The following is a 27,731-nucleotide window of genomic DNA, read 5'->3' as shown; positions in this document are numbered from 1 at the left end:
TCATCTTCCTCTCATCACCAACTTTCTTATCCCTAGTAGCGGCTCGTATAAAATGCTGGACATACTCCTTCAAGGATTCTCCCTCTTTCTGGCGTATCTCGACCAGTTGGTTGGCTTCGGTCGGATGTACTCGACCAGCGTAAAACTGCCCGTAAAACTCTTTCACAAACATTTCCTAAGACACTATGCTAGCAGGAGGGAATTTAAAAAACCACTCCTAAGCAGTATCAGATAAGGTGGCCAGAAAGATTATGCATTGAACGTCATCTAACACATTCTGGATATCTATTTGTATCTCGAATTTATTCACATGAGATATTGGGTCTCCAAATCCATTGAAGTTGGGTAAGACCGGCATCTTAAATTTGCTTGGGGTTTCGGCCATTGCTATTCTTTGTATGAACGGAGTGCCTCTTCTTTGATCATACTTAATGTGGGATGTTCGGCTCCCCACTAACTGCTGGACGACCTGATTCAGTGCATCAAGTTGGGCCTGTACAACATCTGGTACTATTGGGGCTACCGGTGCTGGAGGGGCATACTCATCGTGCCTTTCCCACCTGTCATTGAGTACATTCCTCAAATCATCATCCCTACGCCTTTGCTCGCTAGCACCCAGTCGATCAAAGACGTTAGGTTGTCTAGGCTGCCCCCCAACATTCTGGCTCATTGGTCAATTCTCTCTTGGTGGGGGATTACGTTCCCCACCCCTATCTCCTTGCCCTCGACCAGCATTTCCTCTGCCAGAATCTGCCTCATTATAGTCATGGCCATCCCTAAAACGTGACCGACTATGGTGTGACCTGCTGATCACACTATTTCCCCCTCCCCTCGTTGGCACGTCTCGTCCGTCAGGTGGAGGCCTGCGTTGGTCGGTGGGTCCCCGGGCATTATTATGTCGTGGGGGGCCCCTGACCGTAGAGCCTGACTCGACCTGTCTCCTGCCAGCAGAAGGATGTTGTCCCTTGCTCGGTGGATTCGGCACTTCAGTAGTCTGGCGTCTAGGGCTTCGGGGAGGCTGCTTGGCCCTATTTTGCCTTTGCTACTGGGGATTATCTCGACCAGCGCGAGAAGGAGATTACTACTCAGGATGCTGAAACTGAATATCCTGTTGAGCAGCAGGAGGCTGCTCCGACCTCTGAGGGCTTGTTGGTGGAGGCGGAGTGTGGTGATGTTATGGACAATTTGAATGTGGATCTTGTTGTGGCAGTACACTTGGTAGATGATCCGGTTGAGAAGCTGGCATGGGCTTTCCTCGAGCCAACTGAATGGCTGCCTCCAGGGCGGTAGTGGCATCCCTCTGTCGGCGATCCATGTCAGCCTACCTCTCATTCAATTATTAGCGTTGCCTATCAATTTCTCTCTGCTAACGCCATTGTTTCAGCCACATTTTCTTGATTAGCCCTCTTATTGGCTAACTCTTCCTGCAACACAATCAGTGTTGTCCTCAAGGTCTCATAATCCATTTCTTCCTCTTCAAAATCTACTTATGGCTCATCCTCAGCCACATTTTGCGGAGGAGGCTGGGTTGGTGCAGTACCAAAGGTTTGTCCAGTCTTTCTAGATGTTTTTGCCATTTGATCTCTTTGGAGGTCTTGAGTTCAGCTCTCAATGAAAGCACCAAAATGTTTACCATCGAATTGGTCAACGACACGGAGTCAAGTAAAATGATAGAAAATTAGATGAAATCAAGACGGAAAGATAAACGACACAAAAGATTTATAGTGGTTCGGCCCCAATAAAATGGTAACAACCTACGTCCACTTAGTGTTCTTATTGATATATAATTCCAAGAACTGTGATCAATGAACTAGGGTTCACGAGTTTCACAAGCTTTCGGATGAATACAATTATGGTGGATAAAAACACTCTATTTCTCTCTTAGAATTCTGAAGTTCTAAAAGTCAGAAGTCCCATCTCTTGAGCCATTTGATTCTTATTTATAAGCTCTATGAGTTCTACATGGGCCAATGGGCCTTAATTACATTTAATACAGACGTATCTAAATAATAATGGAAATTACAATCAATACGTAATTACAGGATTACATATCTGAAGGAAATAAATGAAAATATTCGACCAGACTGGTCGCCCATAATTATGTTGTCTGATGAGCCAATTATCTTTTGGTCGATGGTCGAACAGACCATACTTACTTAAACTGCCACATGTATCCCATGTGTAGGCCAATCCTGCCACATCATCAAGTAGTCTATTTTTGGGTAAATAATATATTTGCAAGAAAATTGAGGATACTGTATTAGTATCAACATTCCTTGATTTAAGTTTCTTGACACAAATCTCTGACAGCGTTTCTAATACAACTTGTGAAAAAACACACTTTAAACTTTCACACGAAGCACATGAATGTGCTGATTCTATTCCAAATTCGAATTTGATGGTTTGTGCAGTTCAATATTTGGGTGTGTTAGATTTACTTTAATAAGTATATATTTTAAATTTATGCATGTCTGTTTTTACTTTCATATTTTTTTTTTCAATATCTTTAGTTAAAGATTTAAAAAATTTATTTTAAGTTGGTCTTCTTTCAATTAATTTTTCATGGACTTTCAGAATATTCTCACAATGCAGGGTGTGAAGATCTGACAATGAAGTACAATGAAGAGCATGTCAAGAGGAAAAGGCTCTTCAACGAGATTCAGGAAGCTAAAGTATTATTTTTGTATTCATATTTCTTGATATATCATGGTTAGTTATGATTACACAATAAAGTTCACGTATATCTTAAATTTTTTAGAAAATATTAGAGTTTTATGTCGTTGCTACCCATTCAAGGAGGAGGAGTTAGCAGCTCCGTACACAAATGTTGTGTACTTTGATGCAGCAAAGGATTGGTGTCTTGGGGTTTTAATTAAGTATTGCCTCCTCAATAAAGTCGTTCAAGTTTGATAGAGTTTACACACCAAAATACAATCAAGGTATGGTAGCTATATATTTTAATAAGCAATTGGTGAAAATGACTTATTTTTTGGAGTCATTTTTCACTTTGACCTAGTTTTGAATTTTTTTTCAAAATGGTCTTTGTCTAAAATTTTGACCAGCTATCTAAAAATTTCGACTAGCTGTCTGAATTTATCGACCATTTGTCTGAAAAATTTCGACCACCTATCTCGAGTGTCATTTTGCAAAAAAAAATATCAAAATTATGTCAAAGTGCAAATTGATTTCAAAATATAGGTTATTTTGCCAAGAGACCCTATTTTAATTGTCTGTCATGTTTCTGTTTGTTGAAACAATTGTGAACAACATAGGTATTGTTTGTTTTGATAGAAGATGTGTTTGCGGATGCTTCACCAATGGTGATTTAAGTGTTAGATGGCTACAATGTCCATATTTACATATAGACAAACAAGAATTGATAGGACATTTACCATGGAGGGTATTGATCAGAATAGAGGAGTAAATTATAAGAATTTTGAGCAACTATTTCAAATTTCCAAGGAAAGGAGTGATATGTTTATGTACGAGAACAAAATATTTGTCTGTGTACTTGAAGTCTACAACAAGCATACTAAAGACTTATTAGCTAGGTCAATAGCATCAAAGAATTGAGTTTACTTTGTTTTTTTTAACATATATTCAACATAAATTAGCTGACTTAAGATTGCCTAAACATCATCATCTTTTATTATATTGTTCGATTGTAGATAAAGCAAGCTTCTGAAAGGTCCCTTCATGTTCCAGGAATTATAGAAGCAAAAGTTACTATAATATTATTCAAATTTGAACTATGCTGCAGACTGGAAGCAATAGTAGATTTGTTGGTAGCAATAGTGTTAATGAGCATAGGAGTCCATCCCATTGGTAAGAATTCTAAATTTTCTTTTGTGATTGTATATATTTAGTTTATTAGTATTTGACCTTATTAATGGTAAGAGCTAAGAACTTGATGAATGGTGAGTGCACCCTTCCGTTGTGAAAAACTGATAAAATATTAACCTCCTCCTCAGCCTCACCATTTCTATTTTTTTTTCTTAAGGAAGCCTCATCGTTTCTATTAGTTAATATTAATGTGTATAATTATTATAATAATAATTTATATATCTATCTATATATAACTGAATTTATTTTAACGTTTTTATCATATATATTTAATGATCATTTGTTGTCCATATACCTTCCAATTATTAATAACAGACCACTTAATAATGTTGTTGACGGTTAGAAAAAATAGGGTATTAATGTTTGAACTTTGGGATTCCTAGGAATAGGAATTGATTCCTATTTCTGTGATTAATGTAGTTATTCTTGTATATCCTATATATATCTCTAGTCCTAGGTTGTACAAAGTGTATCAGATAATAGAAATACAGCAAGAAAGGTGTTTTTTCTCACCATTTCCACATGGTATCAGAGCTGTAAGGCTCGATTCCGACCACCCTATTTTTTTCCTCCATTTTTTCCGGTGGTCGTCCCTCCTTCTAGTTGCAACCAGTCCAGCGACACTCCAGGCACTCTGGCGAAGTCGTTTGGCACCTGCTCTAAACCGACAATCCCTTCCGTCGCTCCACTCCGGCGCTCAACCTCCAGTTGCTCCACTCCGACGTTATCTCTGGCGTCTCGGCCAGTCCAGTCCGGCGGCGCTACACTCGGCCCCCATAAGCCCTCAGAAGCTCTCGGCCAGCCCTCAAAAGCTCTTCTCAACACTCCTCAGCTCTCCCTCACAGCCACCAATCTCACTGAGATGTCAAACAATGATGAAGTTACCTCTCAGACTATTGGGCCTTACTCAACCCAGCCCAATGAAGTTAACCCTAACCCCAACTCAGCCCACACTCAGCCCAGTGGGTCTATGGGCTCTCTTTATAGCCTTGACAGTGGTTCACTTAATATTACAGCCCATAAACTTGATGGAAAAAATTATTTACAATGGGCCCAATCTGTCAAACTTGGCATTTGTGGTCGTGGTAAACTAGGATACATTACTGGTGATCTCCCTGCACCTCTTTCCAATGATCCTACATACAAGGTATGGCAAGTTGAAAATTCTATTGTACTTGCATGGTTAATTAATTCAATGGACTCAAAAATCAGCTGCATATATCTATTCTTTAAGACTGCTAAGGAGGTGAGGTGTGGGACGCTGCCCGAAAAATGTATTTTGACTTTGGTAACGCCTCTCAGATTTTCGAAATTCATACCAAGCTTAAAGAAATCAAGCAAGGTAATCAAAGTGTTACCCAATAATTTTCCGACTTACAAGACTTATGGTAGGAGCTCGATTTGTATCTGGATACCACACCACTATGTGCTAACTGCACTATAATCCAGCAGCAGCAATTAGAGAAAGAACGAGTTTTTGAATTTCTTACGGGGTTAAACAGTAATCTTGGTGAAGTTAGAGGTTGTCTGGTGGGTCGTGCCCCATTTCCTGAAACTGAAGAAGCCTTCTATGAGGTTAGACGTGAAGAAGCACGTCATCGTGTCATGCTCACTACTCCTGAACTGCAACCCATTGAAATCTGGCTCCCCACCACATGGCAGATCCACTCCTGACCCTCAACCAAATCGTAAGGGTGATCGGCCTTGGTGTGATCACTGCCAACGTCACGGTCATACTTGATCTACTTGTTGAGTAATCCATGGTAAACCACCCAATTGGACCCCTCGCCGCCAAAATGAAAGAAAGGCCTATCAAACTCATACTGAGAGTACCAATGATCATAATAGTGCTAGTACCCCTTCATTCAATAAGGACCACCTATACACTCTTTTGAGTCAATCATCCATGAACCCCAGTTCTGGTTCTGAGACTCATAGTGCCTCTGTTGCACACTCTGGTAATTTTTCTTCCACCTCCAACACACCATGGATCATTGATTCAGGCACCACTAATCACATGATAGGTTTACCACATTTGTTTGATACTTATTCTCCATGTTCCACTAAATCTAGTGTCACAATTGCAAACGACACCCATTCTCCTATTGTTGGAATAGGCATTATTTAATTATTTGCTGATCTCATTCTTAAATCAGTACTTTATGTTCCTTCTTTGCAATGCAATTTAATCTCTATCCAAAAATTAACCAGTGATAATCATTGATTCGCTAAATTCTTGTCAATTTCAGGATCTATCATCGGGGAGGATGATTGGCAGTGCTAGGATTCGTAATGAACTTTATTTATTTGAAAGGCAACATCCAGTTAACGAGTTCTCTTCTCTACTTTGTTTGGGTTCAAGTTTTGTTTCTAATTCTTGTTCAAGTTCATCGTTTGTTTCAAACTCTGTTTCAAAAATAATTATGTTATGGCATTGTCGACTTGGGCATCCAAGTTTTTTATATTTAAAACACTTATTCCCATCTTTTTTGTAAATAAGAATATTACTGATTTTCATTGTGATATTTGTCAATTTGCCAAGCACACACATATTAAGTTCCCTCACAAAATATATACACCTTCCAACCCATTCTCTCTGATTCATAGTGACATATGGGGACCTTCCAAGGTCAATACTTCTCATGGTAAGCGATGGTTTATCTCTTTTATTGATGATCACACACGTCTCACTTGGGTCTATCTTCTTAAAAGTAAGTATGAAACATGCCAAATTTTTCAGAACTTTCATCAAATGATCCAAACATAGTACCAAACATCTATAAGAATACTTCGTACCGACAATGGTACTGAATATTTCAATACCACTCTTGGTCTCTATTTTCTCAAAAATGGGATTGTCCATCAAAGTTCATGTGTTGATACTCCGCAACAGAATGGAGTTGTTGAATGCAAAAATTGCCATCTCTTAGAAGTAGCTCGTGCTCTTATGTTCACTATGCATGTCCCTAAGCATCTTTGGGGCGACGCTATCCTTACTGCTGCTTATCTCATTAATCGCTTCCCTAGTCGACCCCTTCAGTTCAAAACACCATATTCTGTTCTTCAATCTCCATATCCTCACATCTCTCCAAATACTCTACTAGTTAAAGTATTTGGTTGCACTGCTTTTGTGCATGTTCACTCCCACCATCGGAGTAAATTTGATCCTAGAGCCATTAAGACTGTGTTTTTGGGTTACTCTCCTACCTAAAAAGGTTATCAGTGTTATTGTCCCATCACCAAAAAAACATTCATCTCATGTGACGTCACCTTTTTCGAGGATACTCCTTACTTCACTCCCACATCGCTTCAGGGGGAGTCAAACCATCACCAACAAGAAGCTCAGTGGTCGTGGGGGTTAGAATTACCCTTAACAACTCTTTTTCCATTTACCTCTTTCACTCCACTTTCTTCTGAACTAGATATCCAGACTTTCCCTCCTGAACAAGGAAATCCAACTATCTCTTCAGAAAATCCACCAACCTCTCCTAAAAACACTGAACCAGAAGGACATCCGCAAGACCAAAATGTACAGAAAGAGATTCGGGTGTATTCCAGGAGAGAAAGAAATAAACAAGTTATGAATCCTCAGCACAGTCAAATGCCCAATCCGGTGATGGAACCACTTCCCTCAAAAGATCCAGGTATTCTCCCATCTAACAAAGAGTTAGATCTAGATATTCCTATTGCATTGAAGAAAGGAACCAGATCATGTACCCAATACCCCATTTCAAAGTTCATTTCTTACTCAAAATTGTCATCTCCATTTAAAGCTTTCACCTCAAATCTACCAAATGTTGTGATTCCCAGGAATATCGAAGAAGCACTTGATTCTCCCCAGTGGAAAGCAGCAGTGCTTGAAGAAATAAGAGCACCTAAACATAATGGAATGTGGAAATTAGTGGAGTTACCACCAGACAAGAAGGTAATAGGGTGCAAATGGGTGTTCACCATCAAATTCAATGCAAATGGATCTATTGAGAGGTACAAAGCTCGGTTAGTTTCCAAGGGGTTTACTCAAACCTATGGAATTGACTACACGGAAACATTCGCTCTAGTTGCCAAACTCAACACTATCAAAAATCTACTCTCACTAGATGTTAACATGGATTGGGAATTACATCAACTTGATGTAAAGAATACATTCTTGAATGGGGAACTTGAAGAAGAAGTGTATATGAGTCAGCCTCCGGGATTTGAAGAATCTCTCAAGATAACCACAGTCTGCAAACTGAAATCACTCTATGGCTTGAAACAATCTCCTCGAGCATGGTTCAATCGTTTCCTGAAAGTTGTCAAATGGCTTGGATACATACAAGGCCAAACTGATCACACTCTCTTTGTCAAACACTTAGGAAGTGGAAAAATTGCAGTACTAATCGTATATGTTGATGATATAATTATCACTGGTAATCACATTGAGGAGATAAACTCAATCAAAGAAATGTTGGGAAAGGAGTTCGAAGTCAAAGATCTCGGTGCTCTCAAATATTTTCTGGGTATGGAATTTGCTAGAAGTAAAAAAGGTATTTCCGTGTCCTAGAGAAAATACACTCTAGATCTTCTTAAGGAGACAGGAATGCTCAAAAGCAAACCCAACAAAACTCCAATTGAGCTCGGAGACAAAAGGAAAATGTTTGAAGGAAGTCCAGTTGACAAGGGGAAGTACCAACAGTTGGTAGGAAAACTCATCTGCCACTCACATACTAGACCTGTCATTGGTTTTGCAGTGAGTCTAGTCAATCAATACATGCATGATCCATGTCAGGGACATCTCAATGCAGTGTATAGAATTCTGAGATATCTCAAGCAAACACCAAGAAAAGGCCTCTTTTTTAGGAAGACAACTGAGAGAAAGGTTGAAGTGTTCACAGATGCAGACTGGGCTGGTTCAGTTGATGATAGAAAGTCTACATCTGGATATTGCACAATGGTATGGGGGAATGTAACCATATGGTGAAGTAAAAAGCAAATTGTGGTTGCAAGAAGCAATACAGAAGCAGAGTATAGAGCCATGGCTCATGGAGTGTGTGAAGCTATATGGATCAAACGTCTACTAGAAGAATTGAATATTGAATATGAAGCCCCTATTCAGCTCTACTATGACAACCAATCTACTATCAACATTGCACATAACCTTAACCAAACACATGGAAGTTGATCGTCACTTCATCAAAGAAAAATTGATGAAGGATTTATCAGCATTAGATATCTGCATATTAATCAATAGCTTGCTGATAATCTCACAAAGGGACTATCTGAACAAGCATTTGATTTTCTTGTAAACAAGCTTGGACTCATCAATATCGATAGTCCAGCTTGAGGGGGAGTGTTAGAAAAAATAGGGTATTAATGTTTGATCTTTGGGATTCCTAGGAATAGGAATCGATTCCAATTTATGTGATTAATGTAGTTATTCCTATATATCCTATATATATCTCTAGTCCTAGGTTGTACAAAGTGTATCGGATAATAGAAATACAACAAGAAAGGTATTTTTACCATTTCCACAAATGCAATAATACTCAAAAAAAAATTGATGAATATTATTAATCGTAGCAAAAACTGGATATATTATTTATAACCGACCATTTTTATTACTGTGTTTATTCTCATATTTATTTAATTAACTAATTTAATTTTGTAAATTCTATCATATAGATTAGAAAAAATAATATAAAATATACTATAACAAGAATGTATATATAATTTTTTTTAAATTTTTAGAGAAACATATAAGAGATTATGCTATGTGAGCCATATTGAGTTTGTTGGAGCTAATTGGAAGAAAAAGAGATATAGCAAAAGTTGTAATAGATACTAAGTTTAAGATATATATTTTTAAAAATTAAGAACTTATAATATTAAATTAATTTAATTTTGTTGTATTATTATTTTATCTTTTGTGCTAATTAGATAAGATAAAAAAAAACGATATGAAATTTTGACATAATAGTTTCTCATATTATTCAATAATATATCTCGTTTGAAAATCGATTTTATTGTTCAATCATCATTAAACAAAACAAAATTTTCTCACTATATAATTTTAAAAAAAAACGCTTGAATGCGTGGATTTATTTTCTAGTTAAAAATAATAGTAGAGTTTTTAGCATAAATTTCCCCAATTATTTTATTGTTTATCAATTTATGATTGATGTTATCCCCAAAATTTCAGTTGGATGACGTGGCAATCAGAAGTGACAGTTGGCAGTGCATGATCGTCAAGCGGCACATTAATGGTCAATAAATGTGTTGACCAAGGGAAGTGCAAATGTTGGAAAAGGACCTACGGAGTTGTGATATCACTGGTCGGAAGATGGTTTTACCTGGTCAGGAAATAATTCACCTGATCGAATAGGAATTTAACTGGTCAGGAGGGAGTCTTATCCAACCAGACACATCAGAAGGGGTTTCACCCGACCAGTTACCTCAGAAAGAGGTTTCACCCGACCAGTTACCTCAGAAAGGGGTTTCACCCGACCAGTTACATCAGAAAGGGGTTTTACCCAACCGCTTACATCAGAAAAGGGTTTCATCTGACCGACTATGTCAGATTGAGGAGTGTAGCCAATCGTGTAATGCCCCAAATTTCCTAATAAGGTTTAGGACTTTGATTAGGAGGCCGGGAGGGCCATAATTGATCTATTATGCTATTTAATAATCATATGCATGTTCATGTGAATTATATCATTATATGATGGTAAATGCATGCATATGGGATTATTTATAGTTATGAGGGCATTTTGGTAATTTGGCCTGTTGAGGGCATATTTGTAAATTGGGTGCATATTGTAATTTGTGAATGAGATTTTATTATTATGGAGATATATTCGAGCTATTCGGCATGAGACGATCCTAGATTATGAGTTAGCGGTTTTGTCATAACAGGGTCAATTTTGGGGTAATAGAAATGTTTATTTGATGATAAATTGGGAATATTTGAGATCAGGATGGAATTCAGGAAGTTTTGACTGTAATTTCCCCAGGGGTGTTTTCGAGACTCCGAGCCTTAGGTTTTATTTGAGGTTACTTAAGCTTGAAGTAGCTGGTCAGATAAGAACGTACGTTAGAAAATCTCTCTCTTCCTTCCCGATAGCTTATTTTGAACGAATCTCGAGTTCTAGGAGTCAGAATCAAGCGAGAGTCGAGGCATAGCGATCCTAGGAAAGATTAGAAGCTTCTTAACCGAAGGATTTAACGGAAAACAACCCAATCAAAGGTAATCTAAGTTTGAAGTTTTTAGTTTCTAAAGTTTTTAAGCTTAGAATTGGACTTTGTGAATTGTTGAGTTTTTGGTTGGTTTGAGCTTCAGGTTTAGGTGGTTTTGGACCATTGGGAAGTTTGGGAACTTTGATTTGATGATTTGGAGATGTTTTGATGGGTTTTTGGAAGGTTTTAGAAGTGGAAAAACGAAGAAAAATGGCTGGTGCGAAGTTGGGCCGCGGCCCTGTTCTTGGGCACCGCGGCCCTAGCTTGAAGAAGGTGGAGGAGGCTCTGCCAGGGGGGCGGGCCGCGGCATGGTCCATGTAGGGCCGCGGCCCTTAAGGGAAAAATTGCCCAAAAGTGTGTTTTTGTGATGGAAACTTAACTCTAAGGGCCTAGGATCGATCCTACTACTTAGTTGAGTGGGATTCGATGTTCCGGAGGCTTGGGTTGGGTTTGGAAGTATTTAATTACTCATTTTGATGAGGTTTTATATTTGGTTATGACTAGGTGACCACTAAGGGCTTAAAGGTTGATCGTTCTCAAGGGTCGTTCTTTAAATCGTTCTAGCTCAAATCTGAGGTAAGAAAACTGCACCCTGTGTATATGTGACATGCATGGCTATTAATGATGCATGTTGGTTGATTATTGAGTATGGCATGCATGGCTATTATTGATGCATGTTGGTTGATTATTGAGTGTGACATGCATGGTTATTATTGATGCATGTCGGTTGATTATTATGTGTGACATGCATGGCTATTCCTGATGCATGTTGGATGTTTAAATGTAAACATTGATAGCATAATGAATGCCTGGCAATCTTGTCCATTTGCATATGATTATTACTGAGGCGTGCTGGGTGATTAAGTGTGATGCATGTGATGCACGAGAAACATATGATTAGCGCATGCCATGAATGATGAATATGAGATTGGTCAGAACTTGAGTCTCTGGGTTTGTGCATGATCATGATTATGCTAGCAACTGTTTAGTAAGCATGCTGAATGCCCTATTCTTGGATAACTGGCATATGATACATATTGATAGCATTTCTTACTTGTGCATGGTACTGACTAATTAGTCAGATTTGGCAAAGGGGCTAGTATCAACTGTGAAGCTGTGACTCATTAGTCAGGTTCGGCAGTGGTACTGGGCACTGGTCACGTTGCACTGACTCATCAGTCAGAATTGGCAAAGGTGTTAGTATCAGCTGTGAAGCCGTGACTTATTAGTTGATAACTCTACAAAATAGAGTTATTTTACCATATTTTATATGCTAATTATTGCTTAGTTCTTGAGTTTTTAATTAACTTATTAAGTTTTTATGTAATTTTTAATTTATTAGTCTTTTTGTAGTTTTCTAGATTTTTTTTTATGTTTTTATAGTTATTATATTGTAATATGTTGTAATTTAATTATTTAAATTATTGTTGTGTGTTTAGTGGTAAAAATAAATGCATATTTATTCAACTTAAGTGTCAAAACAAATTAAGTTTAAATTAATATTTTCTTTAAATTAATGAGATGTATTTGTATGTTGAAAATATTTATTTGAAGTTAATTTATACTATTTTATAGAAATTAATTTGCATTTTTTGCATTTTTATTTAAAGGAAATCAATGATGGAAGTGGCATTTATGAAAAGAAGGCAAAGATATTGGCACAAGGCCATATACTCCATTCAGCCGGCCCAGCAACAAGGCCCAGGCGTGGCCTTCTTCAGCCTTCAAGCCTCTCCTCCAAGCTGCCTCTTCCATCTCCTCTCCAGGCGTACGGCTTCAGCCTTCATCAATCACCAAAGCATATGCATATATGCATCTGCCAGCATCTCAGCCCAACGTGGGCCTTCCTCCTTCAGCAGCCCAACCAGGCCCGGCCCGCCTAGCTGCTCCCAGCTGCCTTTTTTCAGCAGTCCAAGCCCACGGCCTACCTCCAAAAGCCCAGACGCCAGGCCCACGGTTCCCAGCCATCTGTCCCCAGCAGCCTCCAATGTCCCTGCCGTACAGCACCTCTTGAGCCCATAAAATTGCATTTTGTCCCCTATGACAAAAATGCCAACCTTTTACCCATTTTTTCTACACACTTTTTACCCCAAAATCATCATCACTCCTATAATTTACCCCTATTTACCATATTATTATTAATTTAATCAATTTACTTAATTTAAATTGATTATTTTAATAATCTCATTTTGGCTATAAATAAGGGTTTTGAAGACCATTTTGGGGTGCTTAATGTTTTTGGTTACCATCTTTTTCTCTCATTTTCTCTCTACCATTCTCTCTTCCATTTGGGTTTTTCAAGAGCATTTTGCAAGTATGTATGTCTTTTATTTTGTAATTTCTACTCTAGTTATGTGCTTCTAATCTTTTTCATAAGATTATTAAGATCATGATGAAGCAACTTGTAACTAAGTAATATTTATGTTGTATGTTGATTTCCCTTGTAATGCAACAAAGTCTATGGATTTTTCTTCTTCATATATTTCTTTCATCTTAAATATCTTGTATTTTAGATTGTTAGAACATATTTACACTTTGTACTTCATTAGTGCATAAACATAATATTCTTTGTGTAAGATGTGTCATTAAATTGTACACATCCATGCTTAGAACAAAAATATTATGTTTTGCCTTATAAATAATGTTCATTGATTTATTTGTTATTTCATTAGATTGATTTACACTAAATGCTTTGAAATTATAATTTTGAAAAGTGAAGAAAAATCCTATCTTTTTATAAGAAATTTGTGTTTAAAATTATAAATCTTTTTGAAAAATGATAGTTTAAATTATTTTAACTATCACTAACACTTGGGAATCAATATACTAATAAATATTATTAAACTTACATTTTGTGGATTCTAGTATCTTAATAATCTTTTCTTTTAACACTTATTTTCAACTCATTATTGGTTTATTTTCATTATCTTAAATAGCTTTATTTTTCAATCTTTTATTTTATGTTCATAATATTAAAACTTATCAATCTTTGGAACTAGGTTAGAATTTATTACTTTTGATTTAAAATAGTTTCATTTTCGATTTTAGACAACTCCTTTGGGTTCGACATCCTTGCTTACGATCACTATTCTATATGGACGATTCGTGCGCTTGCGATATATAAATTTTTAAACATACCCGTTTTGGGTCCATCATTAGTCAGGTTCGGCGGTGATACTGGACACTAGTCACATAGCGCTGACTCATAAGTCAGAACGGCCATAGCGTGGATCACGCTAGCCAACAGAGATTAGATCTAATCGACCATCAGCATTGAATGACTCAAAGAGCATTAATGCCAGACCGACCTCGAGGGTCGATGAATGAAATATGTGCTTGGAGGCTAGTGGCTTACCTAGCAGCCACTCTCCCTCTTGAATCGTGTGATTTTCACTCATTGGTTCGATAGTTTTATGCTCAGTGTGATTATAATGATGATCCCTTGATAATGTTTATGTATAGCGTTATGTTTTCTTGCTGGGCTTCGGCTCACGGGTGCTACGTGGTGCAGGTAAAGGCAAGAGGAAGCTGGACCATCCTTGAGTTGGAGATCTTAGGTGATGACGTGTACATATGCAGCTGCTCGTCCGCCACGGCCGATGTTTAAAGTGGAACTAGGGTTGAACCCTATTTTGCCGCTTAGAACGGCCTGTTGTAAATGTTTTCTGTAATAAACTTTGAAACTTTATTTTCGGGATCCCAATGTATATATTAAACGTTCTAGTGAAACGTTACATCCTACCCAAGGTTTTTAATCCCTGAACCGCTAATCATACTTAGTTCACGATTTTGGCCAAATGACTCGATTAGCGAGTTTAGCACCGTTTACAAGGCACACCGTAACGGTCCCAGGAGTTGGGGTGTTACAACTTGGTATCAGAGCGAGCCAAGGTTTATGGTTCCTGAAGACAAGTTGGGCATGTACACTCATCATTGAAGATAGCTTCACTCAAGGAATGGTAACTATTTCTGTAGCTATGTGTATAGCTGTTTAAATAAAATGTGAATGATTTACCTGCACATTGTATTAGGGAGCATGAGATTCTGATAGAGCCTGGCTCTTGGCTATATGATTATATGCTCCGTAAATATATATATGACTGTGATCGTATGATTGCCTGCTCTGTGAATATATAATTGCGTTATTTGCATGCTGGAGTTGAGGCATGGTGTGAATGTTGGAAGAGCAGGGATTATGAGTATGTATGAATGCCATGGGTATGTTTGTAGCACTGCAAGTGGTTTATGATTGTGGTGTGGTAAGATTTATCCCGTGGGAAAAGCCCTTGATATGGTTATTGTGATTAATGGGTCAAGTTATTGACTGCAGATTGAATCAGCAGGTTTATATTCAAGGCAGATTATGAGGCCTGGTGATAGTAATACAGGGGCTGGGAGTTACAGCCAGGGTATCAGTTCTTCATCTGCATCTTTGAATGTTCAGCAGACGCTTACAGATTTGCAATTAAGATTGCAGAGGCAGGAAGAAGAGATCAGGTATTTGAAGCAACAGCGGAGTCTGTTGGGGAGTACCTCTTCCTTTCCTATGCCAGGGGTGGCATCAGTATCAGCTCAGCCTAGGGTTAAGAACAGATGGGAATTTCTCTGTGGAAGATTCCTGAAGTTTTATCCTCCAATCTTTGAGGGAGGCCTAGATCCATTCAGAGCTGAGCAATGGATGAGCATGATCAGCTCCATTCTTGATAGTGTGGGACTGGTAGGTCACGATAGGGTGATCTGTGCTACATGGGTACTGCGGGATGATGCCCGGACATGGTGGGAGGTAGTATCCCAGACACGAGACACAGCTGTGATGGACTGGAAAGAGTTTAGGCAGCTGTTTAATGAGAAGTATTATTGTGATGTGGCTAAGACTGCCAAGGTGAATGATTTTCTGAGTCTTGCTCAGGGTAATGCATTAGTGACCGAATATGTTACTAAATTTGATGAGTTGTCCAAGTTTGCCTTAGACATGGTACCCACAGATTTGGCTCGGAACGAAAGATTTGTCCGGGGGTTGAATCCTGGAATAGCTCAGGGCATTAGAGTTGCCCCAGTGTATGAAGTCTCTACCTATGCTCAGGTGGTAGAGAAGGCTCTTGCTGTTGAGAGTATAGTAGTTGGGCAGCAGAGTGCTGGAGAGCATGGAGCTCAGATAGTGGTACCTCCACCTATTAGAACAAGTAAAAATGAAAGCTGGAAGACTCGTCCAATATGCACGCGGTGCAAGAGACGTCACTTGGGAAAATGCCGAGCAAAGGCATGTTTTGCATGTGGCATGGTTGGACATTTCAAGAGGGATTGCCCAAGTTGAGGGACAGAGCGTGAGCTAAAGGGGATAGACAACTTGATTTCAACTCAAGTGTTTGTTTCAGAGCAGTCAGAGACAGAGACTAGCTCCTCAGGAGTGGCAGGTCAGTTTTCTAGTTCTGAGATGTGAATTATGTTGTTTGGCTTTGGCGCCATGTTATTCTTTTGTTGGTATGTATATAGAGAAGGGTATATAGATGGTGTATATTGATCGCATGGTTACGTTGTGATGGGAAAAGTAGCACGGTATTGGGAACATAACAGATAAGTTGAGTTATGGCAAGAACTCATCGGGGATTCTGATAAAGCTGGTTATGACAGGCTTTGGTTTGATCCAGGGTTTGGATTGGTTAAGTAATTAAAGAGCAGTCTTGAATGGCAAGGAAAGTGTAGTAATTCTTGAGCTTGTGGGCGGAAAGTCTTGTGACAATTGGCACTGTGCATGGATTTGAAATGTTTATGATACCGGATGTGAGAGCTGGAGTTTGTGCAGGGAGGTGCATGGAACTTTGGGAAGAAACAATAATGCTGGTTAGAAGTCCCCTACTGGCTGGGCCGATTATCGGGGGACAAAAGTAGAAGCAATCCCACTGGTCGAGCAGATGATGGGGTCCACTCTGGGAATGCATCGACGCAAAGGGATAATTATATAACCCCTTCCAGAAGCCATCGGTCAGAAACTTCTCAATCAGAAAGTCACCGGTCGGGCAATAAGAAGACTCCGCTCGGGCATAATCAGACTAGAACTCCTCGAGATAAGAAAACTTCATAGTATAAAGACGAATATGGTTGGGGTGAGGTTCATAGTCATCAAACTGACTAGTCAAAATAAAAAGAGGGCAACAACCAACAAGAAGATGGAAACGATTGCCCGGGCCATGTCGAGAAGCCACCACTACATCCTGGCCAGCAGCGTAGTGAAAGAGAGCAGGTCTCGCGTAGTAAGCCCTCCGAAAAATTAAAGAGTATAGTGTTCGACCGGCTAGGAGGACATGCTACCCAGAAGGATTTGAGAGACATAATCAACAACAAGAGGAAGACCACCCAGGTCGAAGGGCAAGATCTTACCCGCCCTGGCGATCAAGTAGAAATACTTGACGACAGTGCACCAGATGGAAATGCCTGACCAAGAGGTCAAAACACTGAAACATCATTAGTTGCACTATTCATTCAAGCCCAACTTGACGCACTATCGGCTACAATGAAAATTTTGGCTAAGCGACTTACCAGGTTGAATGACATCGACCATAGGAATGACAACCCTTTCAGTATACTTGAACAATGTTCAACTGGTTGGTAAACTGGGCAGTTTTCAACTGGTTGGTAAACTGGGCAGTTTTCAACTGGTCGGTATATTCTCTCAAAAATCAACTGGTCAATTAAATCGAGCAGTGTTCAACTGGTCAGTAGATTAAGCAGTATTCAACTGGTCAGTACACTGGGTAGTGTTCAACTGGTTAGTGAATTTTAAAAGTTGTCAACTAGCCAGTAAAAATCGGGCAGTGTTCAACTGGTCTGTATTCACCTGGTCGGACAAACTGACAGTAATTGGGCAGTGTTCAACTGCTCAAAAATTCTCCATATACTCTATGTGTTTCATGAGTAATTAACCATCGATCACTTGGGAGCACATAGGTATACTGGTATATAATTTATCTTGCTACAATTCTAGGGTGAAAGATCGAAAGTTCCAGGTCGGTGATTCGGTCGTGAGAAAGGTGTTCATCGAAGACCCAACAGCTGGAGTGCTAGGACCAAATTGCGAAAGACTTTATCAGATCAAGAAAGTTTTGCCTGCTGACACTTACAACAAACTTTATTCGCTGAATATAGCCTGATCAGGAACCACTGGAATGGCGAGCATATGAGGATATATTATCACTAAGTACCGCTTTCAGAGTGGTAGCTTAATTTTAAGTTGTTTAACTTGTTATTTAAGTTTGGTTTATGAGCTGGTTATTTGCTGACCAGTCATTTATTTTTGAACATTTTTTGTTGTTTAAGACTCATTATGAGACATGTTTTGTCCTTTTTTAATTTACGAGTAATAAAAGAGACTACGCGCAGCGTGGTCGAGTCTTGCTACAAATATGCATGTGTGTTAATTTTTCGAACAATGTTCAACTGGTCGATAAAATTGGACAGTGTTCAACTGGTTGGTACATTCAAGCAATGTTCAACTACTCGAATATTTTCCATATATTCTATGTGTTTTACGAGTAATTAATTGCTCGAACAGATTCGGTCAAGTAGCAAGTGACCAAGGATCTTTCAACCTTCGATCACTTGGGGGGCACATTGGGTATACTGGTATATAAGTTAACACAGGCAATAAGAGCACAAGTTAAGATATTTATTTTTAGGCTGACTTGTAAATTTTCGAAGTCAAAAAAGGCCATTAAGCTAACTTGTTTGACAAAGCTTAAGTAACTTGGAATTTTTCAACATTTCAAGTTAGAAGCAAATATTCGTGTGAAAATAAACATTATGCTCATAAAATGTTAGAGCAATAAGAGTGTGAGAAAGTATACTTAGTAGGGACTTATAAAATGTCTATAATTTCTAAGTTAGAAAACTAAGTACTCATGCAAAAATATATAAGGCATAAATCAAAGTGACTTTACTATTCACAAAAAACTTATAATGTTTTAAGTCTAAAAAGACTTAGAATGTTTCACGTTAGCAAAGAAAAGTAAAGTATAAATGCCAACAGCTCAATCGTACGAAAAAAATATATAAAAGCTGCTAAGCAGCAATTGTCTTCACAAAAGTATAAGAAAAAAGAGTAAACTACTGGCCAGGTACAACATTTTGCTGGTCAGGTGCAAAGTTTCCCTGGTCAGGAGAACAAACACAACTTCCTTGGTCGGCTGAGCATGCATCACTGGTCGAGTAGGAAATTCTGTTGTTGGATAGGATGCTCTCTGGTCGGCTAAGAGTGTCTACTAGTTGGGTAAACTAGTCTCTGGCTGGTCAACACCGTCGTCAACATCTAAGACCTCCTCTGGTTGGAATGATAGAGCAGGAGAAGCAGGTACAATGCCAACTGGAAGAGCTGCCTCCTCAGCAGCCTTGGCTTCGCATTTGGCGAGCTCTTCGGCCTTTGCTTCTTTAGAGAGAAATTCGAGGTTGAGAGGCTTGTTTAACTTCCAAATCTGATAGAAGTAGTTGAAGCAGATTTCTTCATAACGAGCCAGATCAGCTTCATTTTCCTGTTTCAACTCTTCATTCTCTTGAGTCTTTTTATTTTCCAGCTGTTCGGTCAATGTCTTATTGGCCTGGATTTTCTTGCTGTTCTCATCAACCAACTCCTTCAATGATCTATCTTGGTCAGCAATTATTTTCTCAGCCTGCTCAGTCTTTTCTTAAAGATATTTCTCAGACTTAGTCAGACTCTCAATCTTTGCCTGGGCTTCCACCAATTGATCATTTAAGACCTTGTCCAGCTCCTTATAGTCGACTGCTTGGCATTGAGCATGATTAACAGTGATGAGTCCCTGGAGTAAATAACCATAAACGTATTCAGAATAAGAACAATCAATAAGAAAGTGAGTGTTTCTGGTAAGATGCTGACACTCATAATTTGAGCAAGGCCTTTGTGAAGGACTGTTTTATTATTTTAAATAATATAATGTTAGATTAAATAATGTTACATAATGTGATTTGTCACACCTTGTAACATATTATTGAGAGTCACAAAAATTGGACACATGTGTGTGGCAAATGTGACATATTTTGGAGTTACAAAAAAAAAAAAAAAAACTTATAACTCCCAAATATTACCCAATAATGTGTAGCTTTGATATTACACATTTTGATTTGAATTTCTCAAAAACCATAAGAGATATGGCTGTTAGAGATGTGATTTTAACTCCCATAATGTGTATGGAAGTTACAAAATCAAGTGGGAATAAATTTGGAACGTTTTGGCAAATTTGGAAAATTGGTTGCTGAAAAAATGACTTGGGCCGCTGCCTATGTTTTTCAGGCCACGGCCCAAGAGGCAGAAAACATCGTGGGCCGCGGCTCATGTTTTTCAGGCCGCGGCCTGAGCGGCTGACAACATTTTCCAAACTTCAGTTTTATCCAATTTTGAATGTTTCCAACAGTCAAGTAACTCCCAAATCTCTATTTTAATTCCATAAACATCCAATCAATCATTGGTAACAGCCATGGGGGTTGGCGGAATTTGAAATTCAAAAGGTGTCTCAAAACTCTATAAATAGGAGTCTAATGCTCACTTGTAAGACACACCATTTTCCATCCACAAAGCACTTGGCTGGAAAATACACCATAGAGGCTTGATAATTCCAGAGAGCTATTTCCTAGAGAGATCCCTTAGTGCTTAGAGAATAGGGGGAAACAAGCTTTTGGACAAAGGTCTTGAACCTTGTTCAAGTTGGTGATCCCCACTACTCTACACTTTGGTTGTGTGAGAGTTTGTGTTCTTTTTATTGTTCTTTCCATTCTTTTGATCTTGTTGTTCTTCTTTACTTGTATTATTATAGTTTTGAGTTTGCAATCTTCTTCTTCTACCTCTTTATATTTACTTGTATTTTGAGCAATTGAGTTGTAATGTTTATTTAATCAATTACCTTGTCTATTGTATTTTTTGCATAGAGTTGCATTTTGAGTTTTTCCATATTTCCATTGAGTATAAAAATATATTCTCTAACAAGGACAACCTCAATGCTTTTTCGGGGTAGAGTCTCAAAGGTCTAAGTTGTCGTTGAGTGGTGAAGAGTATGGTCTAGTAACTCTTTGCCATACTCACCAGCAATGTGAAGTGGCTCACTTAAGCAAGCTGATCGAGTAGTTTGAAGGCTGGCAGAAGAAGGAATAGACGGAGGAGTCAAGCGTGGGATAGTGACTAACTGATCGGATGGTGTCCCCTAGCTAGGCGGTGTAGTCCTCACGACCTTGCTTGGAGGATTCAGGCTGCTCCCTTCATCAGTTTTCCTCTTTTGGGCAGAGGTAGTGTTGAACTGCTTAAACATGTCTGGATCTGCAAAAAAAGTAAAGCAAAATTCCGGTCAGTGAAAACGAGAAATAAACATAAGTGAATGAAAAGTTTTACTATTACCACATGACTCTACAAACTTTCATCACAATCATTCTCAAAATGTAATTATGGTTACTGTTAGTAAAACCTGAGTTCAGAATTTCATCGAAAATCTCATCCTCGTCTTCTGACGATGAGGTGTACTCTCTGAGAAGCTCAATGCTTTTGCCTTTGCCAGGCCTAGTAGGGAAGGCAGGTCGGTGAGAATTTTCAAGAAGAGGCTCTCTAATGATAAGACCATCTGGTCGGCGTGGCTGTGGGGATGGTTCAGGAGAGAACTCGTCAGTCACTACTTCGGTATCTGCGTTAGAATGATCAGTTGAATCTGCTTCATCAGTAGTGCTGCCCACAACAATGACTTGGTTGTTCTGTAATAACCCCGCCAATTGAAGATTCTCCAAGGTGACCAACTTCTTAACATCCTTGTCCTCAATGGGCATGTTAGTGATATCCTCTGCTCGGAAATGCATTCCTTGGTTGGGAGAGGTTGATTAAAAGGGTCTGCATGCTTAAAAGCCAGGTTGTTGGCTTTGATGTCTGAAGTGAGAAAATATTTCGTATAATAATTTCCAAGATTTGATTTATGGGAAATGCCACGAAGATACTTAACCCCTTTTTGCCTATGAAAGAGGTGGAAAAAGCATGTATTCTTGTGGTTGGGGTTAGTCCTAAGATCGAATAAATAATGTACCTCATGAAGGGTAGGTGGGTTCCAACCCTGGAAATGGTAGAGAATGTATAAGGCAAATAGGGCTCGTATCCCGTTTGAAGCAATCTGGAAGGGAGAAACATTAAAGTAATCTGCTATTGACCTAAAGAAAGGATGCGAAGGGATAGTAGCTCCTGCATAAATGTGATACCTAGACCAAGCACAATAGGCACCACCAGGATTATTGGCTATCTGGTATGGGTGCGGGAGTACCACATTCACTCATTCAAGTCCCAAAGTCTTAATATGTTTATCGAACATTTTGGAATTTAGCTTAGAAGCCTTGGCTACAAACCCTGAAGGCACGTGATCTTCTTCTTTCCTCGGTTTAAGTGTAGCAGTTTGTTGGATTTCAGTGGCAAAAGTCTGGGTAACCTTTCTCTCGGATTTACTAGTTTTTCGAGCTTGGAAAGAGGTCTTTGAAGAGGCTTCATTCTCAACTTCTTCTAATAATCTTTCTCCCACAAAGGGCACTCGTTCCACCACCTTTTGCATTGCTCTACAAGCTACTTAGGAATCTTGTTCCTAAGGTAGTCGATTGGACTTTTTCACCCTCATCGGTTGATGTTGATGTTTTTGCTTAAGGAACTGATCTTTGTGAAGGAAGTGTAAAGCTGATCGTGGAATGATTTTCTTGAGGTGACGAAGACGATCTTCCGGAGTTCGTTTGCTTGGAGATTTGGAAGAGGAGTCTGTAATGCCCCAAAATCCCTAATAAGGTTTAGGACCTTGATTAGGAGGTCAGGAGGGCCATAATTGATTTATTATGCCATTAAATGGTTATATGCATGTTTATGTGAATTATATTATAATATGATGATAAATGCATGCATATGGGTTCATTTTTAATTATAAGGGCATTTTGGTAATTTGGCCCATTGAGGGCGTAATTGTGTATTTTCATGCATGTGGGTGAATTATAAATAATACCACATTATATGTGGATTTTTTTGAGCCATTCGGCATGAGACGATCATGGAATGCAAGTTATCGGTCTAGTCATAACGAGGTTTAGTTTCAGGGCTTGGGGTGAGTCTTGGGGTGATTTGAGGATTAGAAAATTTTCGGGAATTAAAGAGTAATGGGGTATGAATCATTGGTGTTGGAGAATATCGAGAATAGCGTGAATTTAAGGGTGTTAATTATGATTAACGAAATAGCTGGAAAATGACAATTTTACCCTTAGGAGCCTTTAGAAACCTTTATTTGACCTAGGGGTATTTTATTCTTTTCACCCCTAGGATTGATATAAGCCATTGAAGGCTATAGAATGTTGAAGAAAACAGAGCATTGAAAACACCTCTCCCGTACACCATTTCTCTTCCTTGTCTTCTTGAATTTTTGAAGCCCAATTTGAAGAATAAAGCTAGGAAATCAAAGGTTGGAGCTTATAAACTTAGTTCATCCATTGAAGAGGACTCAAATCCAGCTTGAGGTAAGAATTCATCCATGAACTTTGGGCTATACTCTATTTTTCTTATGGTTTTTCAGTCAAGAGAATTTGAAGTGGTTAGTTGGGAATTAATGGAAGTTTTTGAATAAGGTTGCTTGGGTTTTGATGAGGGTGTGATATAGATGAAGTTTTGGGGTTCAATTTGATGTTCTGATGATGTTTGGGGTTGGTTTGGAGGTTTGGTTTTCAAGGGAAATCATAGGGGAGAAGACCAGATAAATTTCTGGTCTGCAGGTGGCGCCCCAGCGCCACTCCTGGCGCTCCAACGCTAGATAGGGTAAGGAGCTGGGCCTCTCTGACTTGGGGCAGCGCCCCAGTGCTACCAAGCAGTGCCCCAGCGCTAGTGCACTTTCCAGCAAACCTATTTTTGGGGTTTTGGATGATTTTGGGGGTTCGGGGGATGGTTCCACTATCCTATTTGGGTGATTGGGAGTCCCGAGAGTGCGGGATGGATCCCAGGAGTGAGGTTTTAGATTATAAACCATTTTATGATTTATTTTATTGATGGGATTCCATATTTGGTTATGACTAGGTGACCGCTAAACGATCAAAGGATTGATCTCTCTCTAGGGTCGTTCTTTTACTAATTCTTGCTTGAACTCGAGGTAAGAAAACTGTACCCCATATATGACATGCACGGTTATTATTGAGGCATGTCGAGTGTTTAAATGTGATGCATGAGAAACATGTGCTTAGGGCATGCCATGAATGTTGAATATGAGATTGATCAGAGCTTGACTCTCTGTGTTTGTGCATGATCATAATTATGCTAGCAATTGTTAAGTAACCATGCTGAATGCCCTACATTTGGATATGTGACATATAATATATGCCTGGTAGCATTGCTTACTTGTGTGTGGCACTGACTAATTAGTCAGAATTGGCAATGGTGTCAATATTAACTGTGAAGTTGTGACCTACTTGTCAAGTTCGACAGTAGTACTGAGCACTGGTCACCTGGTATTGACTAAAAAGTCAAGAATGGACTTAGAGTGTTTAACACAAGCCAATAAAGATTAGATCTAATCGACATCTGCGTTGAATGACTTAAATGAGCATTAATGCCAGACCGACCTCAAGTTCGATGAAAACTAAAAGCGCTTGTCTAGCCAAAGGCTAGTCATTTAGAGCCAGGGCCAGCGAGCCCAGTGACTGTTTAGTCACATGGCTATGGGTGTCGAGCCCCGTGTGACTTGCCCATCAGTCACTCATCTGTTTATGCTAGTGACTTACCCATCAGTCACTCAGTATGGTTTACCAGAACCTTAAGTGTTAGATCACTCATCTGATTAGAGCCATTTCTAGAAAGCCCAGGTGACGGATTCGTCATACGGCTGGGGGTGCTGGGCCCCATAGTGACTTGCTCGTCAGTCACTCATTATGGTTTAATAGAACCTCAAAGTGATACTCACTCATCTACTCAGGGCTATAAGCTCTGTATGATCATGATGATTATCATTGGCATGGCTATGGGTGCTGAGCCCCGTGGTGACTTGCTTGTCAGTCACTCAGTATGGTTTACCAGAACCTCCAGTGTTAAATCACTCATCTGATTAGGATTGACTTGATAGTCATCCAATCAGGAGGGCAGGATTTCTTATCCTGGATACCCCATCATTACTTGAACTTATTTGCATGCTTGAATAGAGCTATATTTGCTAGGCATGCCAGATATGATTTGATGTCATGATATGACTGTTCATGAGCATATTGAGTTTTCTTGCTGGGCTTCGGCTCACGGGTGCTATGTGGTGCAGGTAAAGGCAAAAGAAAGATGGACCATCCTTGAGTTGGAGAGCTTAGGTGACAATGTGTACATATGCGGCTGCTCGACCGCCACGGCCGAGGGTTGAAAGAGGAACTAGGGTTAAACCCTGTTTTGCCGCTTAGATCGGCTGGTTGTAAATACTTTCTCGTAATGAACCTTTAAATTATATATTTTTTTGGAATCCCAATGTATACAGTAAATGTTTTAGTGAAATGTTATATCTTAACCAAAAAATTTAATCCCTAAACCGCTAATCATACTTAGTTACACGATTATGGCCAAATGACTCGGTTAGCGAGTTTAGCACTGTTTAAAATGCACACCGTATCGGTCCCTGGAGTTTAGGGCGTTACAATTTGGTATCAGAGCCTGCCAAGGTTTATGGGTTCCTGAAGACAAGCTGGGCATGTACACTCGTCACTGAAGATAGCTTCACTCAGGGAATGGTAACTATTTCTGTAGTTATGTGTTTAACTGCTTAAATGGAATGCAAATGCTTTACCTGCACATTGTATTAATGAGCATGATATTCTGATAGAGCCTGGCTCTTGACTTTATGATTACATGCTCTGTGAATATGTATATGAATGTGATCATATGATTACCTTCTCTGTGAACATATATAATTATGATATTTGCATGCTAGAGTTGGAAGCATGAGGTGAATGTTTTAAAAGCAAGGATTATGATTAATGTCTAAATGCCATGGGCATGTTTTTAGCACTACAATGGCTTGTGAATGTGGTGTGGTAAGATTGTTCTCGTGGGGAAAGTTCTTGATATGCTCATCATGATTAATGGGTCAAGTTATTGACTGCAGATTCAATCAGCAGGTTTATATCCAAGGCAGATAATGAGGCCTTGTAGTGGTTATACAGAGGCTGGGAGTTACAGCCAAGGTTTTATTTCTTCATCTGCTCCTATGAATTTTCAGCAGATGTTTACAGATTTGCAATCAAGATTGCAGAGACAGGACGAAGAGATTAGGTGTTTGAAGCAATAGTAGAATCTGTTGGGGAACACTTCTTTCTTTGTTTTGCCAGGAGTGGCACCAGCTTTGGCTCAGCCTAGGGTTGAGAGCAGGTGGGAATTTCTCTGTGGAAGATTCTAGGAGTTTTACCCTCCAGTCTTTGAGGGAAGCCTAGATCCATTCAGAGCTGAGCAATGGATGGGCATGATCAGTTCCATTCTTGACAGTATGGGGTTGGTAGGTCACGATAGGGTGATTTGTGCGACATATGCATTGCAGGATGATGCCCGGACATGGTGGGAAGTAGTATCCCAGACATGAGACATAGCTGTGATGGATTGTAAAGAATTTAGGCAGCTGTTTAATGAAAAATATTACTGTGATGCAGCCAAGACTGCTAAGAAGAATGAGTTTCTGAACTTGGTTCAGGGCAATGCAACAGTAACCGAGTATGTTAACATATTTGATGGGTTGGCCAAGTTCTCTTTTGACATGGTACCCATAGATGTAGCTCAGAAGGAAAGGTTTATTCAGGGGTTAAATTCCAAAATAGCTCAGGGCATTAGAGTTGCCCCAGTCCATGAAACCTCCACCTATGCTCAGGTGGTACGGAAGGCTCTTGTTGTGGAGAGCACAAGAAATCAAATTGAGAAGAAGAGTGCTGGAGAGCACAAAGTTCAAGCAGTGATGCCTCCATTTATTGGAGCAAGCAAGAAGGAAAGCTGGAAGACTTATCCAGTATGTGCTCGGTGCAAGAGGCATCATCTGGGAGAATGCCGAGCAAAGGCATGTTTCTTATGTGATAAGGTTGGGCATTTCAAGAAGGATTTCTCAAGGCTAAGAAAGGATGAGAAAAAGGGGATGGAAGCTCAAGTGTTTATTCCGAGGCAGTCAAAGACTGAGACTAAGACTAGTTCCTCAGGGGTGGCAGGTTAGCTTTTTAATTTTGATTTTGTATTGTGCTGACTAGCTTAGTGCCATGTTGTTCTTTGCTTGTTGCATCTAGAGAAGCATAGAGTTGTTATGCAGATCACATGGTTATGTTGTGATAGGAATGTAATACTGTATTGGTGACTTAAGAGTTGAGCTGGCCTATGATGAAAAGGACTCATCAGTGGTTCTGATAAAGCTAGTTATGACTAGCTTTGGTATGATCTAGGATATGGATTTGTTAAGTGTGGGGCAATGTTAAATTTCAAGGAAAGGATAGTAATTCTTGAGCTTGAGAGTAGAGAAGTCTTGTGGTAGTTGGCCCTGTGCATGGATTTTGTATGCTGATGACATCTATATTTAGAGCTAGAGATCTATTGCAAGGGGATGCATAGAACTCCTAGGTAGTATGGTGGATACCACTTAGATTGTGCCAGTGGGATCAGGACAGATTGGATTAGTCTGTGAGTTTCA

The 27,731-nt window shown here is 39.3% G+C and overlaps 2 protein-coding genes across 2 annotated transcripts; both read left to right on the top strand.

The window, feature by feature from the left end:
• The first annotated feature begins 1,489 nt into the window (after positions 1-1,489).
• LOC133825558 (uncharacterized) lies at positions 1,490-8,386 on the top strand. Its single transcript, XM_062258485.1, has 9 exons — positions 1,490-1,545; positions 2,311-2,423; positions 2,575-2,672; positions 3,273-3,320; positions 3,761-3,825; positions 4,447-4,990; positions 5,236-5,418; positions 6,093-6,228; positions 7,266-8,386. Exons 1-9 carry the CDS (start codon positions 1,490-1,492, stop codon positions 8,384-8,386), a joined length of 2,364 nt encoding a protein of 787 aa, XP_062114469.1.
• A 36-nt stretch (positions 8,387-8,422) lies between these two features.
• On the top strand, positions 8,423-8,803 carry LOC133825557 (uncharacterized mitochondrial protein AtMg00810-like). The gene has a single exon (XM_062258484.1). It carries the CDS (start codon positions 8,423-8,425, stop codon positions 8,801-8,803), a length of 381 nt encoding a protein of 126 aa, XP_062114468.1.
• Positions 8,804-27,731: the final 18,928 nt, after the last annotated feature.

This window comes from Humulus lupulus, chromosome 3, assembly GCF_963169125.1.
Source record: "Humulus lupulus chromosome 3, drHumLupu1.1, whole genome shotgun sequence".
Lineage (NCBI taxonomy): Eukaryota > Viridiplantae > Streptophyta > Magnoliopsida > Rosales > Cannabaceae > Humulus > Humulus lupulus.
Note: the sequence above shows the minus strand (reverse complement) of the source record. Positions and strands in the feature narration are given on the sequence as shown.

Bases quoted from the DNA above. Each gene is read 5' to 3' on its own strand.
- LOC133825557 (XM_062258484.1), top strand. From the start codon at position 8,423: ATGCTCAAAAGCAAACCCAACAAAACTCCAATTGAGCTCGGAGACAAA.
- LOC133825558 (XM_062258485.1), top strand. From the start codon at position 1,490: ATGGCTCATCCTCAGCCACATTTTGCGGAGGAGGCTGGGTTGGTGCAG. The intron at 1,546-2,310 runs GTTTGTCCAGTC...AATCTCTGACAG, and splicing joins GGGTTGGTGCAGTACCAAAG to CGTTTCTAATACAACTTGTG. The intron at 2,673-3,272 runs GTATTATTTTTG...TGAACAACATAG, and splicing joins ACGAGATTCAGGAAGCTAAA to GTATTGTTTGTTTTGATAGA.